Here is a 23,219-nt window from a genome sequence, read left to right as displayed (position 1 = left end):
GTCCTTTCTTGGTGGAGTCTCGCAGGTAGAGTCGAAGGATGATGTCTTTACCCGAGTCGGTCTTCACACGAGGCGGCTGAACGCTTCCGCGCCAGCCATCCCACGAATTTACATGATAAATACATGCTTTCACTAATTTACTTGTGACAACAGCCATGGACAGCTGGTAATGATTAGCCCAAATCAAAAACAATCAAGGCAAAATCCTGTCATTGGGTCAAACCTATGACTCAATAACAGTGCTCAAAGTCACCAATACCGATTGAGTGCAGCACAACACAGCCGCTTTTATCATTCAAATACGATTTACTAAGACACTTACATTACATTTATACATACCGAAGAAGTACAAATTCATCTTCATACTAGCATGATACACTAAGCAATACTTCTAATGACCAACCGACTTGCCTTTAACTAGGTTCTGTCCACCCTTAATTCGCCCAAACAATCATGAACAATACACCTAATAAAGCATTCATATACTTAATTAATGTGTCTCGTCACATGTGAGTTATGTACATTAGTTGTATCAATCTAAACCTGCAGTCGGTTCATAAACAGAACTGCAAGTGTCTTGCAAAACACATTTGCAGCCAGAGCTACTTCTCTCTTTAAGTCTATGGCGAGTAACGCAGGGACTGTTCTCCTCCGCCAGTCTGAAATAGTTTCAATATAAACACTTATAAGTGTACCATAACGATTCAGCGCAAGACAAAAACACGGTTTGGGAAAATGCATTCATGTTGTACACTCATATCATGTATACTTATTTGAACAGACAAAACAGAATCATGATCCTCCAAAAGACCAAAAAACATATACAGCCATTTCAACATTTTTTGTCAGAAAGGAATTTTTATTAAGTATAGGGACTCATCACATAATACATTTTCTCTTAAATACTAGACAGCAGACATCACATCAACTTAGAGCTTCAGCCTCATCACACTCATCCTACTTCCTCGCCCACTCCTCTATTTCCTTCTTTTCACGGATAACCTCCTCCAGATACGGCTCAAGGTAAGGCGTGTCCTACAAGGAACAACCAACAAAAGTTGAACACAGTTTATATCTGAAAGATGCTTACATACAAATGACTCTACTTTACATAGTGTGTTTATGCCTCATGACGAATGCATGTACTCCCATGGAAATCAAAAGGCAAGGGAGATGCTATTCAAAGTCAATCTTTGTAACAAGCATATTGGAACAATTCTGACACACAGAAACGTTGTGTTCACAGAAAACACATTTTGGAGGGATGCAGCACTAAACTTTTCAAATGTGCATTTCTACACATGTATAATGTTAAGATGCATGTCAATGATGTTTGGGACATACATACAAAAACATACTTTGGATTAGAGATTGACTGATTATTAGTTTCTCTTTCCCAATATTTAACCATTTCCCCATAATCAGGTACCACTGCTCATTTTGAAAATTTTATATTCACAAATAAATGGCATCATCTTGTGGGACTTTTCTGAATTGCACCCAATGCTGCCATTAAAGTGTTTTAAGGTCAAATAACCTTCCCTTCATCAAAAAACATTTACATAACAGCCAATAATGCACAAATAAGATGGATTTAACATAAATGCTTGACATGTACTTACTTTAACAAAAGCATTGCATTTAATTCTCATCATAGTCTTGTGAAGTCACATTTATAGTGCTGTTTATTTACTGGGTTGATAATCGTGGCCATATTTAACAAGATCCACTCGTTTAAAACTTCCTAAATTATATAAACACTTACTATATAACCTTTATTTAGCCATTAAACATCGAAATTACAGCTATATAGAACGCAGATAAAAACTGCACTCATTCAGTCAGTAGGTATTTTCTGGTTTGCTCATTTTTCTCACAATGTTTGTGTATTCTAGGGCTGCACAATTAATTGAATTCCTAATCATGATTACAAATACGGATGCCACAATTACATAATCATTCAAAAGGCACAATTACTAAAAAAAATAATACATTTTGTCCACTTACATTACTCTGTGCACTTCGGTGTGTGTTTTTTATTTTTACAAGTTAAGACATTTTTAACAGTTTTACTATAACTTTATATAAATTTTAAACCACTGTCTGGTTGACATTTCAGGCTATGGTATTGATAATAAATACAAGGTTTTCAGGAAAAATGTTTTCAGCTTATTTTTATATAACACTATTGCATGCAGTTGCTTCTAACAATGGTATAAAGCCATCCAGAACATCATGCAATGTAAATTGCGATCATCATAATTAATATATCGCAATTACAATGTCATGGGAATAATCAAAAACTTTTTTTTCTATAATACTGCAGCCCTAATGTATTACAGGAAAACAAATGCATAATGTATAAGTAACAGTAAATATTACAGCATTTTCCATTCTCTTTACACTATTAAATACATACACCTTTTAAACCTGTACTTTAAAACAAATGATTATATTTATTTATGCCTGTATTTATGGGGAGTTGATGACTCCTGTCATTTTTTTGTTCCCCATTTAAAAACAGACACTTTGTTGATTTATTTAGCCTGTTTTTAATATTAAAGCTGTTATAAAAAAAGATGCAACTGGAATTACTAAGCTATACTAAAGTAGTAATATTTTCAGTTGTATTATTATACAGGTGGTTTAGAATGTATTTTACACTAATTTAGACTATTTACTGAAGTAAACTTTGTTTTAGTATGCAAGGGAATGAAATTGCTGAAATTACAGTCATTGTCAAAACCAATATACAGAATAAACGTTTTGTTTATCGGGCATATAAACGTAAAAATAAAATACAAAAATATACTACTCTCTCTCTATAAAGCATACCACATAAATCAAACCATAAATACAAACGTTAAGTGGAGTGTGTAACTTTAATAGGAGCTGTTCTTACTCACCTCCTCATATTTAGTCCACTGGTCCTTGGGAAGAATTTGTTGCTTCATGGTAAGATCCAGAGCTCTCTTGATGCGGAACATCCTGTCGTTGTAAACCGGCTCTGGAAGCCTACGAACGGCCTCTTTTACATTACTGTCCTCATAGATGGTGTCATCCCGCATCAAACCTACATGACACGAGGCAGAAATTTATACAGTAGCATACCATAATGCCGAAGGTCACAGTTTCTAAACAATGTATTATAAAGCGATGCCACTGCTTACCAAGTTTATTGAAACCGCATGCATTGTAGTACCACTTTCTGAAGCCCACCAGGAGCCTTCCAGTTGCAGCTGCACAGGAACAGGATTAAATCACTAATAATGTGGCATTTATGGTCACTTTGTGTTGGCTGGGTTATTAAAGGGATAGTTCACCTAAAATGAAAACTTATTTACCTCCTCAAGTTGAGTTTTTCTTCTTTTGAACAAACATCCCAAAAAAAGTTTCTATAATATATATATATATATATATATATATATATATATATATATATATATATATATATATATATATATATAGCCACACAGTTGACGGCACCCATTGACTTCCATGGTATTTTTTCCCTACAGTCAAGGATTGCCGTAAACTTGTTTTTATTTTATTACAAACATTCTTTAAAATAACATTTGTTTGTTGTGTTCAGAAGCAAAAAGAAACTCAAACAGGATTGGAAAACCTTGAGGATGATTTTTTTCAGAAATTAGATTTTTCTTTTTTGTGTGAACTTTCCCTTTAAAAGGTAAAAATCTCTGATAACCGGCCACAGCTGATATGACACTCGGTTAAGGGTCTCTACATTCGGTTAACTTTTAGAGTGACTAACGGAGCATTTAATTATCTCGAATACATACAACACAAACAAAGCACTTATGAAAAGCGACGTGGGAATGTTAACATATTTCAACTAATGTTACAGTGCAGACGAGGACACTCAGTAGAGGACATCAGTGCTTTACATGACAAAACTAACAACTGCGTCAACAAACAGTCGTTCTAACAGCAAAGAAAGCAGGCGGGTTATAAAATAACTCTTTAAAACGACGACAACAAATTCATAAGGTCAAAAATTCCTCACAAATAGCACATTTTACCTGGTGCCCTCGACGCCATTTCTGTTCGGCCAGGAGAATCGCACAGTATTGTGGGATATGTGACGTATCACCCGGTGATTACGCAATCTGCTTCTCCCTGAATGTGATTGGCTATCAGAGTTTTTCTTAAAGGGATAGTTCACCCAAAACTTACAATTCTGTCAATTATTATTACGGCACTTAATCCTAATGTCGTTCCAAACCTGTATGAGTTTTTGTCTTGTGTTGAACACAATAGAAGCTCGTTTGAATAATATTAGTAACAAAAAAGTTAACTCTACCATAATGTTAGATGGTTATATGGTTGTTACTTAAACTTTGCCCAGTTTTCACATTTTCAATATTTTATTAAATAAATGTCCAACACATTTACTTCACTAGAGAATTCTGCCTTTCCACCAGTGTCATATAATGGAAATTACATTTACGCATTTTTGGGAAAAAATGGGTAATGCTTTATAATAAGTTGAATTACTTAACATGAATCAACAATTACATTAATCTATAGCATTTATTAATATTACATGTTAATTACAATATTTATCAATACATTATTAAAATCAAAAGTTGTGTTAACATTAGTTCATGCACTGTGAACAAACATAAACAGCTCAATTTTTACATAACTTGAACAAAGATTAATAAATACTGTAATGGATTGTTTGCTCATTGTTAATTAATACGTTAACTAATCTTGTAAACCACTGTAGTGTCACCAAAAAATGTCAGACACGATTGTCTCTCAAAAGCTTTTATTTACATTAAATATACAAAATGTAATATTTTAACACCTTGTGCATATCTTGACAAACGTACAGGTTGTTTGGAAAAGACACAATAAAACAAGTGATATTTACTTTGAAATATTTACTTGGGTTTATTTATATTTTCTACACATATTTAATGTCAAGCATGATCTTTAATGAAACTTCATACTGTACAACTTTAGGAACAAAATTGTTCATGAGTATTATAAATGGTTTTACTCCTGTATTTTACACCGTGTTCTCCATGTTCATACTATGCACTTATTAAAGTAATTATAATAAGTGCATAGTAGCTGAATATTACCTGGGGCAAACCCTGAAACTATTAACCATGAACTTATGCACGTGCACCAATATTAAACTGGAATATATCATAAGAGATGAACAGCCAGTTATATTTCCCAAAACAAGGGCAGTTCACCTTTTTAAGTCGATATGAAATAAAAAATGACAGTATTTTTTTTTTTTTCATGGAATATGCTAGTATTTTTAAATAATGTGCCTCATAATCTTTAAATAAAACCACTTCACCTCTCATTTGCGGCGACATCTCTTCACTGATGACGAGGGTGGGGCAACCTGTCACTCACATGAGCTCCACCAATAGCAAACCACAACATTCAATAAAATCCCCACAGACAAAATCAAGCCGTGCCCTACATTTGTTCTTATTTGAGAAGCTGTTTCTCTCGAATACACATCACATTAGGGAAGAAAAGACTATGGCAACTTATATTTCATGCAGATGTTAAATGTTTATTCAAAAGACCGTTTAAACAACCCAAAGCACCTTAATTCCTTCTGTACATCTACAACGTTTTCTGAAATCTTTCAAAGTCTTCAAGGGTGGCTAATGCTACTTCTGAGCAGAAAACGTCATCAGGCAGGAAAACCAAGCGATCCAAAGAGATGTAGTTTGGCTGAGACGGTTGGTACTGGGCCCGGCCTAAGTATTCTAGAAACAAATGGCGCTCTCGGATGCGAAGGAATTTGGCATTAAAAACCTTTGAGAAGTAAAGAAAATGATAATCATTAGCATGTTTAAGTAAACTCACATTGCATGACACAAAGATATTATTTACCATTTAATACAGCAGAACAGATAAACTACTTATCTTAATTAAAAATGCAATATATACTAAAAAAAGGCACAATATTTGAATTCAGCATACAAAACCATGCATTACATGCAATAAAAATACCATGCAACATGCCTTTATTCAAATATTATCCCATCTCTACAAGCAATCACAGCACTAAACACAACATTTTGGTCTCGAAGGATTAAATATGTACCTGTGGGAACTTTGCAATAAGTGAGTGTGGAACATCCATGGTGTTGTGAACAAAGTCAAATATCTGTGTGAGTTTTCTTTTATTAGCGATGAGAACTTTAGGAACGGTGGTGACAATGTGTTGGATTTCATTTCCACGAAATCCAAACTCCAGTTCACAAACCTGGATGAGAGAAATAAATGAGTTTCTGTCACATTATTACAATTAAAAAACAAAACTAAGAAAGACAAACAAAGTGTCAGACCTTTAGATTCTCCTTAATTGGCTCTAAACTTCCACACAGTAGCTTGGGTAGACGAGTCACAACCTTTCGGATCTGAAAGCATCAATCGTGACAACACTTGTAGTAAATGTAGCTTTTCTGCTAATGCTAAAGGTCAGTATTAGGTTAACTTTCATTACTAGAAATGAGACACCAAATGCTTCTTCACCTTCTCAGCACTAAGTCCCAACTGCTGCTGAAAAAACCCAAGGCGGTTGTCGAGTCTCTCAACACTGAAGTTCAGCAGATAGGGAGCTTTGCTCACCATGGCAGCCACTGACTGCTGACTGAACCTCTTTGCTTTCAAATAAGACACCCTGAAAATCAACAGACCAAAGCAAGAAGGAAACCATCAACAAATGAAGCAGTCGGAGGGAAGTACAGACATTTACGTTAAGCGTTTCAATGGTCAGGTCAACGCTCAAATCACTTTCTAAATGCTGCAAGTTAGTTTATTGTATAATTGTTATGCCCTTTTACAAAGTCTTGATTTCGTTTTTGGCCTCTACTAGAATTGGTTTTCATGCTTGCATGCTCATGAAACATATCGCAGCTCTAGCTCTTCTCTTTTCAGTCTGTCAGCAACTCTCTGGGGTGAATTTCCCATACAACCCTGTAACTCGCTGCTTAACTACGCAATTCAAGTACAATGCATCGTTGAAGAAATCAACTAGCGAGTCACGACTGTTTCCCAAAAGTGCATTGTCACATGTCATTCAACGACGCTGATACATCACGCAGGTGGTGGAATAATAACATATCTTAATGAATCCGTTTGAGATTGAAATACTAGTTTTTTCCCCCTATAAATGACAAACATGGCAGCCTAGGACTAATTCCCATTTTTCGCAGTTATTTTGCTTTATTTCCAGATTCAATCATAGGCTCATTCTTACGAACTAGAGCACATACACACATGCATTCTCTTAAAACAGTGCTTTAAATCTCTTGACAAAGTAAAAGACGTAAATTACATTCTACATATTTGATATAGAATACATAAATAATAGAGATTGTATTGAATGTCAGCTTGCTTATTTTGCTCGAGATAAGGATTTATTAAACCCACGTCATGCAAACAAGAAACTTCTAACCACGGGTCAAGAGCTGTCGGTCCAACCACACAACTTTGCAATGCTGCTTGCAAATGTTCGCTGGCACTGTGGTTCCTGGAAACACAGACTTGTTGAACTATGCTGATAATGACAGAACTTGCTCTAGATCATAGAGCAAGTCTGCACGATGCTTTTGGGAAACGCACAGCTATTTTGTTCCCGTCTCTATGAAGCTCCTCCTTCTGAAAAGCACAATGTGCTCTGATTGGTTAGTTGGATCAGTATGTTGTGATTGGTCAACCACTTTGAGTGTTTTTTGGAAATGTCCCGTCCGTTACCCTAACTGCGAGTTTCAACACACTACTAACTAATCAACTCAAACATGCCCACCCCTTTATTTAGCATATTAATTGGGTGGAAATTATTTAAATGAGGAATATCGTGACATGTTTGTCAAACAGCAACATTACAGACTAAAGAAAGAGAGTTGAACATATATTACATTTAAATTACATTTAATTTCGCTTTCTGACCTGGCTTCAAGATTTTCCAGGCTTTCTGTGAGGATGAAGGGGTTCTTGGTGAGCAGTGTTCCCAGTTTACACTCCTCAACTCCCAGATCTCTGAGGAAGAGAAGTTTGGGTGCAACGTCGACATGGAAGTCAAGCCTAACCAGCATGGATCCCACATTGGGCCTCTGCTCCAGTTCCCACAGATTGACACCTGGAAATTTGACCAAAAGATTAGACAAACCTAAAAAAATCCTACATAATTTACTAAAGATATGAGACATACCAAGCTGAACAAGTTTGCTGAGAGTTTCTGATTTATCCACATAAGGTCTGAGCGTGAACGAGTCCGGCGGAAGGGCAGAAGGCACTTGGATCTGGACTGCTTCCTCCTCACTGATTTCCTGAAGCGGAGAAGGACGCACAACTGAATCCAAGCCTATAGTAAACAAGACAGATTATTAGCATGAAAAATTAAGCATCAGGGATTACTATATATGAGGTATATATACATACCTATATCCAAAAGAGACACTTGGCTTGATATTTGATGCACCTTCGAATTTTCTAAAGGCACAATATGTTTTCCAACGTCTCTCAGAGCGGCATCAGTCTTATTGTGATTGACCTCTGGTGAAGCAGCTTGATGATCCGTTAAGTTTCGTCTTCCCCACGGTGTCCATGTCTCTCTGGCGTGTCTCTGTGTGAGACTGTGGATGGGCTGCAGCAGGATATGATGCGAGCGCTGATGCAGTGTGCGTGTGGCCAGCTGGACAGCTGCAGATAATAACGGCCTCGAGAGCAGCAAACTCGCACATCGCTGACAAAGATGCATGACGACTCAAGCGTATTCCTGGTGGAATAAGATTGCGTTACATGAATATAGATCCTCATAAAAACCTCCTAAGAGGAAGATTATAGATCCTCCTAGATTGAAGGAGCCTATTAAAATCATTCATATTTTCTGTGCCGTTGCGATATGCATATCACAATATGTACATTTGTGATATTTCTATAATTTCGATATATATCGCGCATCCCTAGTTTGTAGCATACCAAACAATTGGATAAATAATTATATCTTATTCATATTTTGTATGCTATGTCCTCTGTAGGGGACACTAGGACTCTACACTAAGATAAAAAAATCTAAAGACACGTATAGACAAAACATTTTTTTTGGGTTTCAGGCTATTTTCAACCAAACTTTGTATTAAGATGATTCTCAACTATGTTATGAAGGATATAACAATGATATACTATTTTACTATTCAATGCAATATGTGTGTAAAATGGACATAAATGGATAGTCCCATTCAATACAATGTATCTACTTTGCATATTAAAGCATTCTTGGGCCAACATGTAATGAAAAAAATATGATAATAGACGTAATAACATTTACATTAGAATATTGATCTTCTTATGTCTCCCAAAATGCCTGATAAACATGCTTTAAGTACTGCTGTCCTCTACAGTGAAATAAATGCCCTGCTTAAAAAAAAATCATATTCTGATTTGAAAGCCCACATTTTCTTGAGATATTGATTTACAAAAAACAGTTTGAAAATGTGTTAGATTTAAATAATTACAAAACATATTTCCATAAGAGTGCAATGAGTTATTATGGTGAAACCTTAATAAAAGCCCTGAATGTGCTTTTTTTAATAGGACACACAGATTTAAAAGGATAGTTAACCCACAATGAAAATTCACTCAACCTCATGTCATAACATCCTCCTTCACCGTTTACATTCCACCATTGGTCTCTCTGACTCGGTCCACAACTGGTTTTCTTCTTATCTCACTGGGAGAACTGAATATGTTGCGTTAGGAGAAGCTACATCCCTGTCACACAATGTCACCTGCGGTGTCCCTCAAGGCTCTGTGCTCGGACCCACCCTGTTCATACTCTACATGCTCCCCCTTGGCCGTCTCATCAACCGGCATGGGATTTCTTTTCACTGCTATGCTGATGACACTCAACTTTACTTTAGGACAAGTTCATCTCCCTCTGCTGACCTCACACCATCCACTTTGATCACTTGCCTGGATGAGATAAAGGCGTGGATGAAGCAAAACTTTCTGCAGCTAAACAGCTCCAAAACTGAAGCTATCCTAGTCGGCACTCCACTTCAGGTCCAGAAGTCCGTTATCACCAGCATTGCTTTCTCTGATCAGGTCATTCCTCTTTCCACTTCAGTCACGAATCTGGGGGTCAGAATGGAATCACAGCTTACTTTTGAAGCTCACATCAAACACCTGTGTAAGACCTCCTTCTTCTACCTCAGAAACATTGCCAAACTTCGTCCCATTCTATCACTGGCTGATGCGGAGAAGCTTGTCCATGCCTTTATCTCCTCCAGGCTGGACTACTGCAATGCGCTCCTTATTGGCATCCCTAGCAAAAATCTCCAGAGGCTGCAGTGTATTCAGAACAGCGCTGCTAGGATCCTCATTAGGGTGCGCAAATACGACCATATCACCCCCATTCTAAAATCACTCCACTGGCTTCCTGTGTCGTTCAGGATCGAGTACAAGATCTCTCTCCTTACCCACCAGTGCATCCATGGTGATGCTCCCTCCTATCTCAAGGAACTCCTCACCACACAAACAGCCACTCGTAACCTCCGCTCTGTTTCGCTGTATCGCCTCAAAACTCCCACAGCCAATCTCCGTACTATGGGGGATCGGGCCTTCTGCTCTTCAGCCCCCAGTCTGTGGAATGCTCTCCCTGACCACCTGCGGACTCCACAGACTATAGATACTTTTAAGCGTGGTCTTAAAACCCACCTTTTTAGCAGAGCTTTTAATTTACTTTTAATTGACTTGCTACTTGTTTAATTTATTTTATTTTATTTTTCGGTTTTATTTATTTATTGTTGTTGATTGTTTTGTTTTTGTTTTTAAATTCTGTAGCACTTTGAGATTTTGTTTAATATAAAGTGCATTATAAATAAAATTTATTTATTTATTTATTTATTTCAGACCCGTAAGACTTCCATTCATCTTCATACCATAAATTTGAAATCTAAGTGGTTTAAGATTAACCTACATTTTATGAAACGACGCCACTTGAGTGATTTGATTTGAAACAAAGGCACTCAAGTTGCTCCTAAAATTGAGGTCAAACCACTAGTCACAACGATTAACATTACATTAAAAATGGCTTTACTAGTTTTCGGGGACTTCGGGAAGTGTCAACTGCGTAGCTGTCAATGAAGAGACAGTCACAGAAAGCACTCAGATTTCATCAAAATCTTCATTTGTGCTCCGAAGACGAACTTAAGTCTACATGAGTAGTTAATGACTGAATTTTTATTTTTGGTGAACTGTCACTTTAAATCTGTGACATGTATCGTCTCAGAGAAATTAGCTCAAATACAATGTCCTCTACATAGGAAAATCAGTCTTTGCATGCGTCTCAGGAGGATACTTTGAAAATACATAATATTTGATTAAATAAAGCAAGCATTAGTTTATATCGGTGTATGTGATTGACTCCATTCTTTGTCATTACCATCAACATAGTTATCCAGAGAAGGTGAAACGGGGAATATGCAGATTATATCAAAGCTTTATCACAGTGCATATCATAAACATGAACTGACGTCTAATAAAAATAAAACTTGACCTGTTTTCGATAGTAGCACAAACCTCTCGTCTTCACTGCTGCGTGTTCACGTGTTGTTTCCAGGCTTTGCTCTTCGCTGAGTCACAGCGCCTCCTAACGCACGGATGATAGACGAAATGATCAATTCACTTCCAGAGGACAAATGGACTCATTACTGTTTATTACAAAAAAATACATACCACGTTTGTACCAAGTCAGTGCTACAGGCAAACCACATGATGTGTAATATAATAACATAACCATGTTATTAACATAATCTTGATTTTTTTTTAAAAAATCCATTTAAATAAAACAAGCTGTTTCCAAGGCATTTTAAATAAAGACTACTGCACTGTAACAGATAGCGTTTCATTACTGTAACATACAAAACCATATAGGTAACATCGATAAAACCAAAGTCTCAGAGACTGTTTTAAAAAGTGCTTGCACAATTACAAAAATGATCTTTACAACAAATGGCACAATCTTATTGTATATCACAATATATAACAATTGCTTTAATTTTTCTGTCTGACAGGCAAAACTAAAGCTGCTTTTGGGTGAATATTCACAACACTGAAGCTTTAGGGAAATAGTATTGTTACTGTAGTAGCTTAAAAAAGCCCAAAACCAAAACAGTGTTCATCCATTATATATTTTTTAAACATACAAACTATGAACTTTTATATCTTTGGAGCAGCTAAAATGTTACTCTTTTAACTTTACACAGCTAAGAAACACTTTCATGAAAGTAAACAAGTATGTTGCATGTCAACATTCAAAAGCATGCAAAACAACATTAAATAATATGAAAAACATTATTAAAAGACAACCAACCGAAGGCTCAAAGCCTTTGCAAACTGCTATAAGAAGCACTTATTCCTCATTATAAAAGTATTTTTTTTTGTATGTGAGACACATGTAGTATGTATTAAAATGCACATGCACAGATATACATGACACATCATTTACAAACAAAACCATTAAAAAGAATACAATCTGCCAGTGTTGACCTTTAAAAGTCTATATAATGTGAAATCTGGGGCCAGGTGTGGCGATGATGTCGCTGTAGGGTTCGTCCTGCCTGAGCTCCACTGCCTGCTGTTTCTTTAGCACCAGAAAGCTGTAGAACTTCGCAGCTGCTTGTTTCTTGTTGTTGCTTCTGCACAGCTCCAGCAAGCTGATCGATTCTGCTCCGGTCTTAGCAATGACTCTCTGTGGGAAGTAAGAGGAAGCAGTCAGAGGAATAAAAATAGTATTTGTTGATATAAAATCAGCATAATATGTTGATTATCAACAGTTTCAATTTTGCCAAACCTGTAAACCGTGCAGCATCTGCTGGGTTCTCTTGTTCCACCTCCTCTCTTCCTGATCCTGGTCTCCGCTCTGACCTTCCTCCTCCTTATAAACAAAAATCCAGATTTAAATGAGACCTCTTTGGCCTAGGATAGGATTTCACGTTTGAAACATTCTCCATTGTTGCAGCTCCTCTCTTCCCCATCCGTCAGTAATGCTATTTTCAGTTTCTGTCTCTATGAAGCCCCTCCTTCTGAAAAGCACAATGTGCTCTGATTGGTCAGGTTAACCAGTGTGTTGTGATTGGTCAAAACGTTTGGAAAATGCCCCGTCCGTGAGTTTCAACGCACTACTAACTTACTCAACGAGGCCCCACCCTCTTTTTTAAAATTCCATGCGTGGGAATTATTTAAAGGATTAGTTCACATAAAAAAAATTGTAAGCAGATCCCAAATCATCACAAGATTTTGGCATCATATTCCAACATAGGCAGCTTCTACAATTGAAGATAGTGAAGGGGCATCGTCTACCTTTTTTTAGTCTTTGGTAAAAACTAGAAGCGCCACATTGGAATTCACAGTCATCTTTATTGAACATTAAGTCTTACCTTCTTCGATCTGATTGGCCATCGTTTTTTATAACTTTATCATTAGGAAGCATGGCATAAGTTTTCAATGTTATGCTGATGATACTCAGCTCTTTATTTCTTCGCACCCTGACAAAACGTACCAATTCACAAGATTAAGGAAATGCGTAGCTGAAAAAATTGCATGATCAAATTGGTTTGGACCAAAAACCTCCACACGTAGTAACCTAGAATATTGTCTGCTCGTCAGTGACGAACCTGGGTGTGCTCTTTGATACCAATCTTTTATTTGAAAGCCACGCTTCTAGCATCTGTAAAACCACATTCTTCCATCTTAAAAAATACATCTAAATTACGACACATGCTCTCAATGCAAAATGCTGACCAGATAGTTCATGCGTTCATGACCTTAAGGGTAGATTATTGTAATGCTCTACTGGGTAGTTGCCCTGCACGCTTAATAAAACCAACTCCAGCTGGTCTAAAATGCAGCAGCTTGAATTCTTACTAGAACCAGGAAGTATGCCCATACTAGCCCAGTTCTGTCAACCCTGCACTGGCTCCCTATTAAACATCAGGCATTAAAAAATTATTTTTTTTTATTTTTTTTTCTTCTATTATGGTGTTTAAAGCTGAAAACTTAAAAACCAATGCAGACTGTTTGGCTGTACTAAGGTTTTCTAATTTTAAAAACTAGCTAAAAGTGTTTCTCATTTAACTCCATGTTTTTGGGCTGTTAAAGCCTGCTCACCTCCTCCTCCTCATCATCATCTTTCTTATCTTTGCTCTTCTCTCCTATCAGGTCAAACTCAGGGATGAGCTGTGAGATGTTGGTTGGCTCCTCAGGGGGAAGCTCCACCTGTGGCAAGTTCACGTGCTGCGTGGAAACAATGGAGGAGCGATCATCCTCAAGCATCTGTAGGAAAATAGGTGAGAACACAGCATTAGAAAAACATATACAAGTGGGGTTGTATCCACATTGAAAAATGTGCAGTTCTAAATCTCACAGGTAAGGCAGGCTCTGCGTCCTGAGCTTTGCGCTTTTGTCCGCGGTGTCCAGATGGAGGAGGCATGACTGATTCATCGAGGGTTGTGCGACTGCCCTCCATGGCTGAAGCCTGCAGAACACTGGGCTCCTCCAAGATGGTCTGGTCTAAAAAAAGCCAAACGCAGACATTAGTCCCAAACTCCGGCCATTAGAAAAAACTACCTTTCAAAAGTTTGGGGTTGGTAATTTCTGAAACTCTCTTACACTTACCAAGATGCACTTATTTGATCAAAAATACAGTAAAAACAGTGAAATGTCTCCGGAAAAAAATGCCGTTTGGGGGGTAAAATGTGTGTTATTTTGGCAAGGTTGCCTGCTAAAATTTGCATTCGTGGGTCTATATATCACATAATAATCACTTTAACAAGTTGCTTAAAATAGTGATTTGCTCTATTTTGATCGCTACCGTAGCCATCAGTGTTTATATCTGAACTATAAACTTGTATCCCAGTACTTAATTATAGTACAGATAATTATTATTATCTTTACAACTGTTTTAACTATGCTTGTTTTAAAAATTTTATTCGTCCATATGGTATTCTTTTTTCTCATGCATTTGTTACCACTGTTTTAATTAATTTCTATGTAAAGCACTTTGAATTGCCATTGGGTATGACATGTGCTATACAAATAAACTTGCCTTGCCTTACTTCTATGATAATATGAATTATTGTAAGACAAAAATAATGATAGTGTGTAGTTGAAAAGTTTGTGAAGCTGTTCCATGACAATTGCTCTCTCTGGGTCTTTTAACGATAAATTGTGCAGCTCTAGTTGTTAAAAGTCAGCCCATCTTACCAATGATGTCTCTTTGCTGAGACAGGGCTTCTTCTCGAGGAACCTCAGGGTTCTCCAGGTCTTTGAGGAACTCGTCCAAGCTGTCAGCTTCTCCACCCTTCCTCCTCTTCCTCAGTTCATCGGGCACCAGAGGGGTCAGGCAGCGTGTGAACATCTGCACAGAGGGGCACAGCTGGTCTCAGCATTTCATTGGGTAACTACACTTTTTAATGCAAAAAAACATGTCCAAATAAATTGTTTTCTGTATATAATGAGCCAAAAATTGCCAAAAACAGAGCTACTTAAAGGAACTGTATTTAAGAAATGTATTTCAATGAATCATAAAATGGCCCTGATATGTCAGTAGACATAAAGAAATCATGTTAATTTCAAATACTTATATCACTGACAACAGTAGTCCGGCCAGGATATTGTCATTTAAAAGTTGTTGTTGCAGCTCAACTGATGTTGACATGTTTTGTTTTGGCCTGAAGCTCGGCCCTCCACCTATCGACCAATCACGGAGTCAGTAGTGTTTCTTCATCCGGGTTGCCAGATCTGCTCTAGTTACCACAGCTGCAGATCTACAAACATTCCCACTGGATGCTGCAGCCTATCTGGCAACCTCGAGTCAGGAGGAGGGGCAGAGGGGATACTGATTGCAGCACCAGTTTTGGCCACAATCTTACATACACTTCCTTTAAGTATTTTGTTGCACTAAAGCCTGCATTAATGTCTCACAGCTTGTTCCAGGGATGTGTCCTGACCTTGAGCAGTCTGCTGTTCCAGAGGGGCTGAGCTGGCAGAGAAAACAGCTTTTCCACTCCTCCTGTTTCCTTCCACATCATCAGCTTCTTGGTGGGGGGAGCCAGATCCAGAGTGGTGACAATGTCAGAGTAATCGCTCAGCTGGGCACGGATGGTCTTACTGTCCAGCTCCTTCACACTGTCCACAATCAGCTTCCTCTTTCTTTTCGCTTTGGTTTCTTTCACTAGTAATATAAGAGTATGGGGTGATGAAAGGCATCTAAGATGAGCAAAATTACATTTTGTTTGCAAGAGAACTTCAGGTGCATTGGCACAAAATGCTGTTAAACTCAAAAAATGTTTTTCTTAATTTGCTAACCATAGATTATTGTACATTAAAAACCTGATAAATCATTTGTTTCGTTTTTTGTTTAGATAGTTCTAAAAATGAAAATTCAGTCATTATTTACGCACCCTCGTGCTGTTTCAAACCTGTATGACTTACTTCTGTGGAGATAGGTTGGGAACCAAACAATTTCGGTATTCAATGACGTCTATTATATGGACAAAAAATACAATGGACTTCAATGGGAATCAACCGTCATGTTACTAACATTCTTCAAAATATCTTTGTTTATGTTCCACAGAAGAAAGAAAGTCATACAGGTTTGAAACAACATGAGAGTGAGTAAATTATGACAGAATATTTAATTTTTTAATGGCTTATCCCTTTAATAAACATTTGAACCTTTTTTTTAACCATTTGAACATCAGCCATGAGATTCTTTTTTTAAACTGAGATTTATATATTATATGAAAGCTGATAAATAAGCAATTCATTGATGTACGATTTGTTATGATAGGACAATATATTGGATACAATTATTTGAAAATCAGGAATCTGAGATAGAAAAAAAAATCTAAATATTGAGAAAATTGCCTTTAAAGCTGTCCAAATTAAGTCCTTAGCAAGGCATACTACTAATAATACATTTATATATACATTTATGGCAAGAAGTTTTCTAAATATCTTTATCGAAGATGATCTTTGTTTTCAAAATCAATTATTTTTGGCATGGAAAAAAAAAGAGAGATAATTTTGACCCATACAATGTATTGTTGGATATTGCCACAAATACACGCGCGACTTATGGGTGGTTTTGTACTCCAGGGTCACATATTTAATTTTATCAATAAAATTGTAATGCTTGTCAGAAACATATCAATTATTGTCTTTCAATTTTGACTTTTTTTCTCAGAATTGCATTACAAAATTGCACAACTATAATGATATAAAAAACTATAAAACCACATGACAGCTAAAAATTCATTAACATACATTTGTTGGAAAATAATAACATTATCATTTTACATATAATTGAATAATAATAATTAATTAATACACATACATACATATTTTGCATTTATATACTGATCATATAAAATAATATACTACACAGTAAAATTTGTTTATAATTTTTTTATCAGTCAGCTACATAACCTTCCACTTCACACCTGCTTGACATAATGACACCAGTAGAAACTATATGATCAGACATTGTTTTGGTGCATGCAACAGTTGTGTGAACTGTATTAATGCCCTATTATTACTACTATTTATCTGTTCTGGCTGACCTGTGATGTCGATGGGCTCCAGAGCAAAAGCCTCCTCTTCATTATGGACTAAGGTGGTCTGTTCAGTCTGGTCAGTCATGGTGGGCAGCTGCTCAACAGGACCAGAATCAGGACTGTCTGGACCTCCTGCTGCTATTGGACATAATACAGCATTTATTTTATTATGCAAACATGTTAACATATCACTATGTGTCTATTTCATTTGCTTTCTTACGTGAAAGGTTGTCAAAATCATCCTCATCATCTCCACCGTGGTCTTGGGGCATCATTACACCCTCAGGGATGGCAGGAGGATCATCAAAAATACCACCTCCATCCTCGTTACTGAGCAGCTTGTCCACTACAAGAACATCAGTCAGCTCAGTCTCTCAATGGATGCTTTTAAATGCAGCTCTGTGCTGATGGATGCCTCTCTTACCCAGCATGCCTCCCTCAGTGCTCTCCATAGGGTTGTCTCCAAAGTCGTCTTTGTATTGGTCGTACTCTAGGTGGTTGGACTTGTCGGCGATCTGTACGCTACTCGACTCTGACTCCAGCAGCAGGTTAGAAGCAGACGCCCCATGGATGATGTCCACTTCAAATGCACCTTCCTCTCGCATCATCTCTCGGTCATCCATCCCAAAATCAGCTATTGAGGAAAATATGTTGGTATTATTTGATACTTTACTGTATGAGATAAATCCTTTGTAAAGAGGACCTTTTTATGTCTTTGTTGTTTTTGGGCTCTACTAGAATAGGATTTTCCCCATATTCTCGATTTTTGCAGCTCCTCTCTTCCCAGTCTGTCAGTAACGCTCCGTTTAGTTCCTTTCTCTATGAAGCCCCTCCTTCTGAAAAGCACAATGTGCTCTGATTGGTCGGCTGGGTTAGTGTGTTGTGACTGGTCAAGCACTTCGGGCCTGTTTGGGAAATGTCCCGCCCCTTACCATAACCACAAGTTTCAACCACAGACTGTATAAAATAATGGATGTAGTGTCTGTGACGTCACTCTTATGTTTATGAAGAGCATTTTTGATAGCCACGATGGGCAGAGCCGACCAATCGTAATCTTGGCAGCGCATCACCGGATAACCGAAAATGGGCAAAGAGGCAAGACGTTGGTGAAGCTGAGGTGCCTGGTTGCTGAAGCGATGACCACCTACCGCGACCATAGCGTCAATCCACCTGTCACTCAAGTGGCCACGCCCTTAATTATGCATTACTTGAAGGTGTCATTTAATTTAAACGGATGGGTTATGAAAAAAATTCACCCCCCTCACAGTTGTCATAAAGGGCAAAATTAGCTGTTTAGATAAAAACCACAATTTGTACCAGGCTGTAAACATGTTTTTTTCTGCTGTAAAGTCTGGCATTTTTTAATGGAGGGTCTATGGGATTGACTTTCTTTTGGAGCCTGTCTCTAGCAGCTAGTCGATGAATTGCAGTTTAAGTCACTTTAGTGCTGGATTCAAGAGAGAAATCTCTTGAATAAGAAGGTTGCCGCTTGGTTTTAACACACTACTAACTAACTCAACCAGGCCCTGCCCCTTTATTTAGCGTGTGCCTTGGACAGCGATTATTTAAATGAGGAATATTGTCACGTGTTCGTTCCCGGAAGAAATCTCAAGACTAATGGAGGCGTTTTCAGGGAGTTCAGAAACAGAAACAGTGACACTGATATAGAGAAGCACTCCCGCTGGAAGGACTTTTTATATTTGCAGAGCTTTTTCATGCTCAGACAGCAACATTACACACTAAAGAAGGCTGAAAATTCAAAAAAAGCATATTAGGTATGTATATAACAGTATGTATAATACAAACAGCATTGATCCACAACAAGCATGTTCTAAAGCAATGCCATGAGTGAAGAGGTTGCTTTTTATGCCATACCAAAATCATTCTCTTGCAGTAGACTGAGGTTTCCCACTTCTTCTCGCATGGTGATCTCCTCCACACGAGACTGATTCAGGGTAAACTGTTGAGCAACGTCAATGTCGCTGCAATCCACAACACAGGTTGTTGAAGGGTCAACACTGACAGCATGCGAGTTGAACTACTACATATAAATTAATGTTTCACATACTCCAGGTCCGGAAGAGGCTGATCGAAGTCGTGAAACTCCTCAGGTAATGTGATGGCGTTGTAGGCAGCTTCACGGTTCTCCTCGGGCAGGTCGACCACACCTATGTCAAACAATACAAAATATATTATCTCTTGCAGTGCAACCGGATCAATTGCTTATGTAGTCCAGCCACAACTTACCTGGGCGAAAAGCCATTTTAATCTTAATAAAAGCCTCATTGCAGTCTGCCAGCAGGTACTTGGCTTTTCTGTGGTAGATCCTCACCACGCCCAGGAGTAAGTGACCAGATGTACGCAGAGCCATTTTAACCTATCAAAGTAAGCACATATTAGAAGTAAATGGAGCTGCTATAGAGTTGCTCAGTCATGATGTCAATTTGCAAGCATCCCAGAGGGAATTTCTAATGTGATTTTAGAACAACGGTTTTTGATTTATGAGTAAAGGTCTGTAAACAATACATTAGTAAAAGAGATTTCATGGTTTGTTCTAAAAAATTATTTTTACATGGGGTTGGAGTGGGGTGGGGTGGGTGGGGTAATAGAGTAATAGTGCAGTCTCATCCAATGAACAGACTACAAGACATGATATCCAAACCATATGCATGTTCATATGATATAAAGTGTCATATGACACTTCATATAATGCATGTTCATATGATATAAAGTGTCATATGACACTTTATGTCAAATGAACATGCATATGCTTTGGATATCATGTCTTGCAATCTGTTCATTGGATGAGACTGAATATTTAATACATATCAGCTAAAAAAGCTCTTCTGACACGACTGTCAGTTTTCTATGGAAGCTGCAAAATTCTGAACGAAAATGTTTGCTTGTAAACATGTTAAACTAAACATCAAACTGGACAGCACTATTACTCTAAATAGTGAAAGATATCTTGAAGACATTTTAAGCATGTAAAAACAATACAGAAAAAAAAAAAAAATGGAATCCACAAAAAAACCTTTGACCTTTGGAGAGATGATGCTCTCTACGCTGCTCTCCAGATTGCACTCAAACACGTGTGCTTTGGTCAGCTTCTTATCCCAGTGGGCCGCCAGCCAGATTTTGGCCAGCGGCCCACGTTTGCTGAGGACAAAGTGGGCGTAGAACATCGTCCCTTCACCGTCTCACACTGAGGTGGAGGGGGACGCTGAACCTGCACAATAAAATGACACTGGTGTTAGGAATTATTGATTTGATTGCTCTTGAAGGGGATGTATGTAATTTGTTTGATGTTTCTGTCTCAGGCTCCCAGCATAATACACTCTTAAAAAAAATGGGACAAAAGCTGTCACTATTATGGTGTCTATGTACCATTTAGGTACTAAAATATACACTTTTGGTACCAAAATGTACCTTAGAGGTAATATGCCCTCTTTAGGTGAAGGTGAACCTTTTGATAGGATACTGCCCCAGTGACAGCTTTTGTACAGTGTATGCAGAAAACTTTAATGTAGTTTTATGCCCTTGAATGCTGTAAATGTTAGTGGTATCAAAACATTGGTTTGTTTGAGGTTGTGCCTGAATGTCAGTGTGACCAAACAATGTTAGACAGCTCAGGAAACTTGTTTTTATTTTTATGCTGCTTATAGTGAGGGTCAGATTTGTTTCAAAGAACCCTAAAATATAATTTTATTTAAATATAATTTATTTCTGTCATGATGTACTTCATTGTGTAGTCCCTGACCTCCCGGCGTAGTTACATGCTCTAAAAAGTCAACATTTAATTAAGTTTCTGTTCATTGTAGTTTCATGTATCCATGTTTTTTTGCTGCAGCACATTTAAACAAAATCACCTAGAGCCTACTTTACATTACTATTTTACTATTAAACAAAGATGTGAGTTTGTGTAAGAAAAATATCCAAATTTAACACATTATAAAGTAAAATATCTAGCTTCACCAGACCACCTTCCGTATTCAATTATAGAAAAAGCCTAACTGGCGCGACAATGACGCAAGCGTTTTGATCTGCGAGAGGCTCTGGACTTTCTGCTTAAGTTGAATACAGAAGGTGGCACATATTTTACTTTAGAAAGTTTTAAATATGGATATTTTTCTTACACAAACCCTTCAATTCACTTTAGAAGGCTTTTATTAACCCCCCGGAGCCGTGTGGAGCCTTTTTATAATGGATGGATGGACTTTTTTGGGCTTCAAATTTTGGGCTGCCGTTCACTGCCATTATAAAGCTTGGAAGAGCCAGAACATTTTAACATATAAGTCTTAATTGTATTCGTCTGAAATAAGAAAAGCATACACCTATAGGATGGCTTGAGGGTGAGTAAATTATGGGATCATGTTTGGGTGAACTATCCCTTTAACTAGCTATATCTATTTTTGTACTTTGATCCAATGGTAATTTAATCCAATAGTGTGATATACATTAATATGGATCCAATAGTGTGATATACAATAAAAATGGATATACATTAAATAAAAAAATATAAACAACTTTGCAGGGTTTACGATGCTGATCATGGCTGTTTGTTAAACCATTCCATTTGTAGACATTATAGTTTAACGTTACCTTTACAATTTAAGAATGTAATGGTACTACTTGAATGACGCAAGGTGACAATACATGTATTAATTCATGTATAGTTTATATTCTTTAAATCAACTAATTATCTAGAACGCATGTTTTCCTAAATACCCCTTATTAACGTTAACTTACAGAAATGGGTGTGTGACTGTGATGGTGGGGCCTGTGTGATACTCGTATTATTTACGCACCGTTATTATTCTCTCATGGCTTTATTTCTGGGCTGTAACAGTCTATGAAATGTAAGTTTAATTGAATGATCGTTCAAATAATGAACGAAGGACAAATGTTTTGTAATGATGCGGTTAAAGGAAAAGCTAACAAGCTAACGGTCTGCTGTCGCGAGATCAACATCTGCCTGCGCTCGCGCCATGTGCGGATATTGTTCGTGCATTTGCATGCGCAAGGCGTCAAACGCATTCTTCACAAGTCATTTTAGCGCATTTTGTGATAACATAAAGAACTGATGCAGCACAGCCAGCGACTGTCATTTGTCCCTGGTGTAGGGAGGGAGAATAGGATTTTCTAGCAAGTTTCCTCACGAAAACGAATGGTGATGATTCCGATGCATGCACTTAAATGCATTTTTAGTTGTTTTCGCCGAGAGTATACTTACGCGAAACGGTCCTATCGTAGCTTCCCGTATTTAGCAACCGTTTCTAGGGTACCTTTCTCACCCTCCTCCCACTGCACAGTTTCACTAAAACAAACAAAATGGCGACGCCCCCCTCCTGCCGCGAGGTTCATATTAAAACGAGCTGTGCTGCGTTCCAGTTCATTTTTATTATGCCCTTCACTCGCAAACTTCCCTCCGTCTCGTTCACTCGGATGTGCGTCATGCCTACGTTGCATGAGTGCCCACTACTGGCGGAAACTTTGCAAATGGACTGAACTGTGCTGCGTTCCAGTTCATTTTTATTATGCCCTTCACTCGCAAACTTCCCTCCGTCTCGTTCACTCGGATGTGCGTCATGCCTA

General features: G+C 37.6%; 3 protein-coding genes across 7 annotated transcripts; all 3 read right to left on the bottom strand.

The window, feature by feature from the left end:
• Positions 1–838: 838 nt before the first annotated feature.
• uqcrb (ubiquinol-cytochrome c reductase binding protein) lies at positions 839–4,123 on the bottom strand. Its single transcript, XM_067425363.1, has 4 exons — positions 4,041–4,123; positions 3,171–3,239; positions 2,907–3,073; positions 839–1,035 (listed from the first exon to the last, which is right to left on the bottom strand). Exons 1-4 carry the CDS (start codon positions 4,057–4,059, stop codon positions 958–960), a joined length of 333 nt encoding a protein of 110 aa, XP_067281464.1. The 5' UTR covers positions 4,060–4,123; the 3' UTR covers positions 839–957.
• A 702-nt stretch (positions 4,124–4,825) lies between these two features.
• Positions 4,826–11,866, bottom strand: mterf3 (mitochondrial transcription termination factor 3). Of its 3 annotated transcripts, XM_067425273.1 has the most exons (9): positions 11,743–11,866; positions 11,564–11,656; positions 8,446–8,782; positions 8,216–8,368; positions 7,954–8,143; positions 6,535–6,682; positions 6,348–6,419; positions 6,104–6,265; positions 4,827–5,811 (listed from the first exon to the last, which is right to left on the bottom strand). In XM_067425273.1, exons 3-9 carry the CDS (start codon positions 8,762–8,764, stop codon positions 5,617–5,619), a joined length of 1,239 nt encoding a protein of 412 aa, XP_067281374.1. In that variant the 5' UTR covers positions 8,765–8,782; positions 11,564–11,656; positions 11,743–11,866; the 3' UTR covers positions 4,827–5,616. The 3 variants fall into 3 exon arrangements, with proteins under 3 accessions (XP_067281375.1, XP_067281374.1, XP_067281372.1); XM_067425274.1 differs by lacking the exon at positions 11,743–11,866 and having other exon boundaries at positions 4,826–5,811; positions 11,587–11,692; XM_067425271.1 differs by lacking the exon at positions 11,743–11,866 and having other exon boundaries at positions 11,564–11,695.
• Positions 11,707–22,988, bottom strand: rad21b (RAD21 cohesin complex component b). 3 transcript variants are annotated; one of them, XM_067425270.1, is made up of 15 exons: positions 22,858–22,987; positions 20,801–20,853; positions 20,666–20,749; positions 19,872–20,001; positions 19,693–19,792; positions 19,500–19,606; positions 18,049–18,258; positions 17,845–17,970; positions 17,631–17,762; positions 16,017–16,240; positions 15,271–15,424; positions 14,432–14,577; positions 14,176–14,340; positions 12,860–12,943; positions 11,707–12,757 (listed from the first exon to the last, which is right to left on the bottom strand). In XM_067425270.1, exons 2-15 carry the CDS (start codon positions 20,807–20,809, stop codon positions 12,566–12,568), a joined length of 1,863 nt encoding a protein of 620 aa, XP_067281371.1. In that variant the 5' UTR covers positions 20,810–20,853; positions 22,858–22,987; the 3' UTR covers positions 11,707–12,565. The 3 variants fall into 3 exon arrangements, with proteins under 3 accessions (XP_067281371.1, XP_067281370.1, XP_067281369.1); XM_067425269.1 differs by having other exon boundaries at positions 17,631–17,759; positions 20,666–20,853; positions 22,858–22,988; XM_067425268.1 differs by having other exon boundaries at positions 20,666–20,853.
• Positions 22,989–23,219: the final 231 nt, after the last annotated feature.

Source organism: Pseudorasbora parva, chromosome 19 (assembly GCF_024679245.1).
Source record: "Pseudorasbora parva isolate DD20220531a chromosome 19, ASM2467924v1, whole genome shotgun sequence".
In the NCBI taxonomy this organism is placed as follows: domain Eukaryota; kingdom Metazoa; phylum Chordata; class Actinopteri; order Cypriniformes; family Gobionidae; genus Pseudorasbora; species Pseudorasbora parva.
This window is presented reverse-complemented; position numbering and strand designations above follow the sequence as displayed.